Source organism: Puma concolor, chromosome D1 (genome assembly GCF_028749965.1).
Source record: "Puma concolor isolate L17-30 chromosome D1, mPumCon1.1.hap2, whole genome shotgun sequence".
Lineage (NCBI taxonomy): Eukaryota > Metazoa > Chordata > Mammalia > Carnivora > Felidae > Puma > Puma concolor.
Genome location: NC_141676.1, coordinates 49,034,421 through 49,042,393, shown reverse-complemented (window position 1 = coordinate 49,042,393; position 7,973 = coordinate 49,034,421). Strand labels below are relative to the sequence as shown.

At 54.0% G+C, this 7,973-nt stretch overlaps 2 protein-coding genes across 4 annotated transcripts; one reads left to right on the top strand and one right to left on the bottom strand.

Annotated features, from left to right (window-relative positions):
- Positions 1-494: 494 nt before the first annotated feature.
- On the bottom strand, positions 495-7,427 carry LOC147576661 (uncharacterized). Its single transcript, XM_086678012.1, has 2 exons — positions 6,921-7,427; positions 495-4,990 (listed from the first exon to the last, which is right to left on the bottom strand). Exon 1 carries the CDS (start codon positions 7,399-7,401, stop codon positions 6,991-6,993), a length of 411 nt encoding a protein of 136 aa, XP_086534138.1. The 5' UTR covers positions 7,402-7,427; the 3' UTR covers positions 495-4,990; positions 6,921-6,990.
- On the top strand, positions 4,226-6,571 carry ADM (adrenomedullin). Of its 3 annotated transcripts, none has more exons than XM_086678011.1 (4): positions 4,226-4,365; positions 4,836-4,954; positions 5,106-5,255; positions 5,464-6,571. In XM_086678011.1, the coding sequence occupies exons 2-4, from the start codon at positions 4,857-4,859 to the stop codon at positions 5,780-5,782; spliced, it is 567 nt and encodes a 188-aa protein (XP_086534137.1). In that variant the 5' UTR covers positions 4,226-4,365; positions 4,836-4,856; the 3' UTR covers positions 5,783-6,571. The 3 variants fall into 3 exon arrangements, with proteins under 3 accessions (XP_086534137.1, XP_086534136.1, XP_086534135.1); XM_086678010.1 differs by lacking the exon at positions 4,226-4,365 and adding an exon at positions 4,509-4,627 and having other exon boundaries at positions 5,467-6,571; XM_086678009.1 differs by lacking the exon at positions 4,226-4,365 and adding an exon at positions 4,509-4,627.
- Positions 7,428-7,973: the final 546 nt, after the last annotated feature.

Genomic DNA, 7,973 nt, shown 5'->3' with positions numbered 1-7,973 from the left:
TGTTTACCATCTTTTCTGTATTCTCTTTCATCTGTCTATAGCAACTTATATTCTTTAAGCTTCAAGGAGGCTTGTCACATATAAGGACTGATTTTTTACTATATTTTTAAAGTTTGTTTATTTATTTTGAGAGAGAGAGAGAGAGAGAACACCCACATGAGCAAGGGAGAGGGGCAGAGACAGAGGGAAAAACAGAATCACAAGGAGGCTCCTCGCTGCCAGCACAGAGCCCAACGCAGGGCTCAGTCTAACAGTGAGACCATGACCTGAGCTGAAATCAAGAGTTGGACACCTAACCGGCTAAGCCACCCAGGTGCCCCAAGGACTGATTTATATATATACAATTGGTTTAGTAAACTCTACAACCCAATATGGGGCTCAAACTCCCCACTCTGATCTCAGATCTAGAGTTGTGTGCTCTACCAACTAAGCCAACCAGGTACCCCAGGTCTGATTGTTTCTGCACAAAAATGAGGCAGCAAATTGTATGCCTATTTTATACTTAAATTGGTTTATCTACATGTGCATTTTTCTGGAAAGGATCTATATTTTATTACCTCCTAGGACAGGTCAGAGATTCCAAAGAAGTGCCAAGTTTTGAATCCTGCTTTATTTTTCCCTGTGAGTGATCAAATCTGTAAAACTGATTGTGTCCTTTCTCTAAACCACTTTGTGTTTAGAAACTTCCAGGAAGTTTCTTAAACCTTGTTTTCAAGTGGGCTTTGTAAACAAGCCCTTAGCTTAGCAGCATGGTTTTGAAACATGAATAACACATGCATTATGAACTTTCCTGTTTGAAAAAAGAGGCATCTGAGATAATTATGCAATGCACTGAGCTCCTCAGTTTTATTCTTCTTACTATCATTAATATAATATATTGCTTCTCATTATTTTTCTGCATGAGCTGAGTGTGGTCAAACTGGCTTTAGGCAATGTGTCCATATATTAGCTGAGAAACCACCACAGTTTTTTTAAACTCCAAACATCACTAACAATAAGGCTTGGATTGAGGGCCTAAAAATAATTCAGTTGGAATGTAAAGAAGACACCAATTGAGACACCAGTATAACAAACATTCAGCATATTTGTGTGTCTTTACGTATGATTTCAGGATGCATACATTTATTACCCTGCTTTGGGGTTTATTTACAATCCGACCCTTTAAGAATTCTTGGGCACAAAAAAAGTGGGCCATCATTTACTAAAATTTCTTTCTTTTTTTGTCTTTCTCTTTTCTTGACAGTGAGATTTTAAAGATGTTTCTTCCTTCCCTTCCTTCCTTCCTTCCTTCTACTCAATATGAATCCAATCACTGCAGCTTGTTTGAAACTTCACGTTAACAAATTACCAGAAGCAGAACTCCTGTGAGGTTTTCTTCTAGATCCCACCGTGTAACTGAAAACACATTCGTGTGTGCGTGTGTGTGTGTGTGTTTCTTCTGAGATGATTAAGCGAACCAAAGTAGAATGGGAGAAAAAGATGCCAACATCTGGCAAATTTTGTATAATTTTATATATTTTTACAACGTATACCCTATGACCCCCCCAACGGAACGCTCGGGCTCTTGTCGCTCGCTTACGCAAACGCGCGCGCGCGCAGACACACGCACACACTTTCGAAGATACGGTGTTCTAGCAAGATCCCGAGCTGCCAATTCAGTACTTAAAAAAATGGGGGGGAAATGATTGGCGGGGGTTTCAAGCGTCAGATCTCTAAGCGCTAGAGCGCCAAGGGTCACCTGGGCTGATAAGAATTGTGCCAAGGCTCTCTCAGGTGGGAATTCCTGGTATCGCTGCTAAGTCGCTGGTGTAGCCACTGGAGCCAGGCGGAGCGGAGCCCAGTCTCCCCTCCAGGGTTTGCTTTGCTTGTTGAAGCAGCCCGTAGCTCAAAGCGAAGTTTGCATCTAGAGCACGCTTCGCGATCCTGCAGAGGAACTAAAGCCAATTCCCCCCCACCCCCAACTCTCCACCCACTCCCACGGAATCATAGGCTCTCCAAAAAGACACAGAGAGGAGGCAACGAGGGGACAGCACAGAGTCCTCTGCAGACCGACCGCCCAGGGCTGGTGGGAACTGGAAGGAACGAGTCCAGACCACGGGACCTACCCTGGCTGTGGGCCGGCGCCCAGCTGTCCTTGACCTTTACAGAAGTCGAGACTCGCGCGCCAGGGAAATGAAAGTAAAACCTGTCTTGGCGCGGACCCAACTGGAAGCTGGCGACAAGTAACTCGCATCCTCAGACAAAACTGACAGCCAGCCTGTCTTGGACAAGGTTGGTGCGGAGAGCCTGAGGAAGAGATGGGAAGTGGGAGAGAAGCAGAATAGTTTGGCTGGGGGAGGCTCCTGGAAACAGCAGGCGTACAGTAATATCCACTGTCTGAGGTACCAACGGAAGAGCCGCCTGCTGCAGTGACAGCCCTGCAGCCCTCCAGGCGGCTGGAACCCAGCCACTATGCTACGCTGCACCCCTCTGACCCCAGCCCTTGCGAGAGTCAGTGCCACAGCCAGAGTCAGGAATCTGCCCCCCAACCCTCAGCCGGAACTCAGGTCCATTCAGGTGATTCCCTTGGGGGAAGAGTCCTCAGAATAAATAACATCGGAGGCAGCCATTCCTTCCTGGGGTAAAATGTCCATGGTTCAGTCCTGAGAATGAAAAGGCCGCTGAACCAGCAGTATGTGGCCCAGACCAGGCCATTCCCTGCCACCTAGCGCCCAGTCTTCTTTGCAATGGGTCTCAGGACCAATTTGGCAGAGCAGGTAGGAAGCGTAGAAATCTGCAGAAGACATGTCATAGATGGGGAAACTTAATTTGCCCACGTTTACACAGCCTCGGGGTGGGGACTGGAAGCTGGTCGGCAGAGTCCCAATGGTCCCGGGACCACAGCCTCTTGGTCTAGGCACCAGGCTTCAGGACTTGCGAGTGGGGCAGTGGGTGGTGATAGGATACCAGAAGCCGGAATCCAAGAACTAGGAAGCCCCGCGGGGCTGAGTTCCCTTCCAGTTTGGCCCTCAGAAAAGAAGAAAATGAAGTCAAGAAGAGGTGAGGGAAGGACACAAAAGGGTGACAAACGTGCTTGGGGGTGACTCATCATGAATAGGCATAAATCCTTGGGCGGGGGCTAGGATTCTCCTCTCCCCCCTGACGGCATGATGACCCCAGCCTAGAAATATCCATGCCGCGCCCCGGTCTGCGGTGTTTGCTTCCCTGGCCGAGTAGGACTTTATTGCTCCCTACCTTTGGTGTGACTTTGGTCAAATACCTCCTCTCTCTGAACTTCAATTTTCTCCTTGGGAAATGAGAACAGTAATGTTAACTTAACTCGCTTAACTCAAGGGTGGGTGTCTGGATCAAAGATCAGGATGTGACTGTTTTGTAAACTCTAAAGCGATTAACATAGGTGAAGCATTAGTGTGCTCCCAGGCTGTAAATCCACACGTTTACAATGGGTGAATGAAGTCTCCGAAGGTAGCCAGGCAAACTCTCAGGTTGTACCCTTGTAAGGAATAATTGGATTACAAGGGGAAGGAAACGAAACGGTGTCGTCCGTCCTAATTTTAGTTATTCCCATATTTCCAAATAGGCAACTAAATTCTGAAGCTTCAGATAATTCCCCCCCTCCAAATCCCAATTCTCAAATCAGCCTTCCCGAGCCTTGCCCTTATTGCGAAATCTTTCAAGCCCATGCCAGAACCTTGGAGTCTCATCCTCTCGGGGGGTGCTGGCGAGCCCCACTCCTCTAGTCTCTGCTCTGTGTCCTGCCCCTGCGGCTCTGCAGGAGTCTGGGGTCGCGGTCAGGTCAGGCGCCGAGCCGGCAGGGGGCGCGGTCCACTCGAGGCCACCGCTCCCGAGGTCCGGGGCTCGGGCCATACGCGTGGTACCTCCCGCTGACTGCTGCAGTTCCGTGCCAGTGGGCCTCACACTCTGGGTTGCATAGGTCCTGAGTAAGGACCCCAAGAGGTTGTACCGGCCCTGCTTCTCCCTGGTTTATGTTCTGAAGATTTAGGCTTGTGGTAGTTCCTGAACCAATCTCTGGAGCTCATCTCTGAGCCCTCTGGGCATGAGGGACCCTCACCGCAATCCCACATCCTCGGGCTGCAATGCGCGCGCCCGAATGCAGAGGCCCGCGCGCGCCCGAGGGAAGAATGGGAGGGCGCGAGGGCAGCCCAAGCCCCGCCCCCTCTGCTCTTATAAAGCTGAGGCACCGGAGCCGGACACTCAGTGGTTTCTTGGTGACACTAGCCGGAACAGCTCGAGCCTTGCCACCTCTGGTTTCTCACCGCGGCTTGGACGGTGGGGTTTTGCCAGTGCCAGAGCGACGTCTCAGACTTTCACCTCCCAGACCTTGGCAGATCACCCCCTCGGCAGGTAGGCGCCACAGGCGGGGCGGGTTAGCAGGGGTGGGGGGGGGGGTGGGAGAGCGGGTAGTGGGGGGAGGGACTTTAGAGTGCTGGAAACTGGGAGTGCTGGGTGGGGGGTACAACCCATTTTGGAAGGTCCTTCGCGGGTTGCGTCCTATATGCTGGGTCCAGCCGTGCACACAGCTGGAACTGCAGAGACCCACTCCCTTCTACTCCGCCAGCCAAATAACGAGAAGTTGGGCAGGGAACCTCTGGGAGCCTGGCGCTGGGTAAAGGCCTCCTCTGAGGGGCCCGTCACCCGCCCGGCGGGTGCAAATGCAGCTGGCGCCTCTCTGCGCCCGGGCGAGATAAGCGTCTGAGCCAGGCAGAGCGCGGGCTGAGCCTGCCCGAGCGGGGGGCCCCCACACGTCCTCCGTGCCCCGCCCGGGCCGTGCTACAGGCGGGGTGCTCACGCTCGGCCCCTCTCTCTCCTTCCAGGGTTTGCACATCGCCGCCGGCATGAAGCTGGTTCCCGTCGCCCTCATGTACCTGGGCTCCCTGGCCTTCTTGGGCGCGGACACTGCACGGCTCGACGTGGCGTCAGAGTTCCGAAAGAAGTGAGTCGCAAGCAGCTCCTTCCTCAGTCCTTGTACCTGGGAGACAAGGGAAACTGGCTGTCGGTCCCGAGGGGTTAGAAGTGAACGGGAGCCCGTCTGGACCGGGACCTCGCCTGGACGCACGCGAATCGAGTCTATTTGTGTTTTCTAGATGGAATAAGTGGGCTCTAAGTCGTGGCAAGAGGGAACTTCGGGTGTCCAGCAGCTACCCCACAGGGCTCACTTACGTGAAGGCCGGGCCAACCCAGACTCTCATTCGGCCCCAGGACGTGAAGGTCGCCACTCACAACCCCCAGGCCAGGTAACTATGCCCTGCGCCGAAGCGGGGTGGGCAAGGGGGAACTCTCCTCCACTACCCTGGCCCTGGGGATCTTCAGGGCTGTCTGGCAGTTCAGAGCGCGGTAGCAGTTTCCAGTTCCCTCTGGTCCTTGAATGGCTCGGATTCCTGGTGGCTGAGGCCAAAGCCCTGCTTGATGGGGGTCTCATGTTACCTTCCTTCCCTTCCCCAGCAGTCCGGACGCCGCCCGCGTCCGAGTCAAGCGCTACCGCCAGAGCATGAACAACTTCCAGGGCCTGCGGAGCTTCGGCTGCCGCTTCGGAACGTGCACGGTGCAGAAACTGGCGCACCAAATCTACCAGTTCACGGACAAGGACAAGGACGGCGTCGCCCCCAGGAGCAAGATTAGCCCCCAGGGCTACGGCCGCCGGCGCCGGCGCTCCCTGCCCGAGACTGGCCCCAACTGGACTCTGTCCCTGGAGCCACAGGCACGCGCGGTTCCGGCCTCCTCCCGGGTGCATCAGGTGCTCGACACCCTCCTTAAGATTTAGGCGCCTGTGGCAGCAGCGAACAGGCGCGCGTATGCATCCCGCTGGCTTCCCCTGGGGGCTGAGGGTTTCCCAGAGCCGAGCTCCTCAGCCGACGGAGACCGGGCTGAGACAGCCCTGCAGAAACCGGGAGTCCGGTAGGCACCGTCCAGCGGCGAGCCCTGGCTCTGCAGGAGCCCCTTCTCCTCGGAGGCACCGTTCCCTTCCTCCCAATCGGGCCCAGGTGCCCCGTGGGGGCAGAAGAATGTGAGGGAGTGTCTGCCAGACTCACGGAGAGGAGAAAAATTGAGATACAGATGCTTGAGACTCCCCCCCCCACCCCCGCCCCACCCAGGGGCAGGGGTCTGAGTCCCTGCCGTGCCTACCCACAAACTGATTTCTCACGGGGGACTGTCACCCCACCGGGGCGCAAGCCCCACTATTACTTGAACTTTCCAAAACCTAGCGAGGAAAAGTGCAATGCGTGTTGTATATATAGAGGTAACTATCAATATTTAAGTTCGTTGCTGTCAAGATTTTTTTTGTAACTTCAAATATAGAGATATTTTTGTACGTTATATATTGTATTAAGGGCATTTTAAAGCAATTGCATTGCCCCCCCCTCCCCACTTATTTTAATACGTGAATGTCTGAGCGAGATGGAACATTGCTGCGTGGAATGTGTGAGAGCGTGTGCGTGCAAGACTGATTACCTCTTGTGGAAGAAGGAAGCACCGTGTCTCTGTATATCTATTACATAAAATGGGTGATATGCGAAATAACAAATCAATAAACTATCTCGATGCTGATTAATTCTCAGCTCACGGGTCTTGGGAGAGACGTTTCCCTTGGTCCTGGCGCGTCCGGGAGCCGCCTAGAGTGGGAAGGTGGCACGGCTGCTCCAGCGCGAGCCGGCCGTGTCCGCGCGCGGGCGGAGCTGTCCCGTGCGCTGCTCTCCTTGTGCTGCGCGCAGAGCGCCTGTCCTGCGAGCGGGTCCGGGCTTCGCGAAGGCTGCTCAAGTCGCATCCTCGCGTGGCGGCCGGGCCGGGTTGGGTAGGGTGAGCCCTAGCGCAGAGGGGAGACTCGACTCTCTGCGTTGCGCAACAGAGTCCCAGATTTTATGGAGTTTCTCGCGGAACCCCGTGCGAAAAAGAAAACGCACCTCGGAGAGTTAGGGTGGTCTCCGAGGTCTTCTAAGTGAGGAGTTGTCCCGGGCTGCCGCGGTGTAAAAGTTAGAAGCTACTCCAGCAAAATGTTCGCACTGCTCCGGGAATCCGGCAGCCACGCCAGTAACCCCAATCTTCTGCCGGCCTGGTGCCCCAGCCAGCCAGCGGGCTCATCAGCGAGGCTGTGGCGCCCCCAGCCGGCAGCCGGGGAACGACCCGAGGGCCGTCAGGCGGTACGTGCGGTTTAATAAGTCCTCCTACGTGGGAGTCAGCACACAGCCCTAATGAGAGAGGAAAGAAAAAAACAGTTTGCAGATGCCAACCAGGGCCGGCCCCCCCCAGACCTGCACGGCGGCTCCCTGTTCTGGGACCGTGACTCAGCGCCCACACGCTGCGCAGCGTGCAGCTGCTGGCCGGAGGCGGGCGGGACGGACGTGCCGCCGGAATCGTGCGCCTCTGACGGCCTGAGACCTTCATTGTTCCGCCTTCGCTTGCCGCTCTCCTCTTCCTTCCTCCTCCCCAAGTTTTTTCATTTTTTTTCTCCACTTCTCTCCAGGCTGCCTTTTGCTCCCTCCTTCCTTCCTCCGCCTAGCTTTATCATCTTAGAAGGTTGACCCGCGTTCCGGTGATAGAAGGTGGACACTAAGCCTCAGTGAGTGACTAGAAGGTCAGAGGACCTGGGAACAGGACAGAAGGGGAGGATAAGAGGAAGCACCCCTGATTTTGATTTCCCTGCCCCATTTGTCTCACCCGACGTCCTGGGAACCCAGGATGGAGATCAACTGCTTGTCCTTTTCAGCAAGTGTCCCTAGCCTTTCCACTTCAAAGCATGGCTGAAATGTTGGTGTTTGTAGGTGATCTCAGAAACCTTCCTGGTGGAGAAAAATCTGAGTTTGGAGAATGGAAATGTTTCCAGCAGCCTGCCTTTTCCTGGACCTTTTGCACCCTTTTCTTTCTTTTTTTTCTTTCTTTCTTTCTTTCTTTTTTTTTTTTTTTTTTTGCCTTCTTCTTCCTGTTTTTTTTTTTTTCTTTTTTGGTTTGTTGTTTCA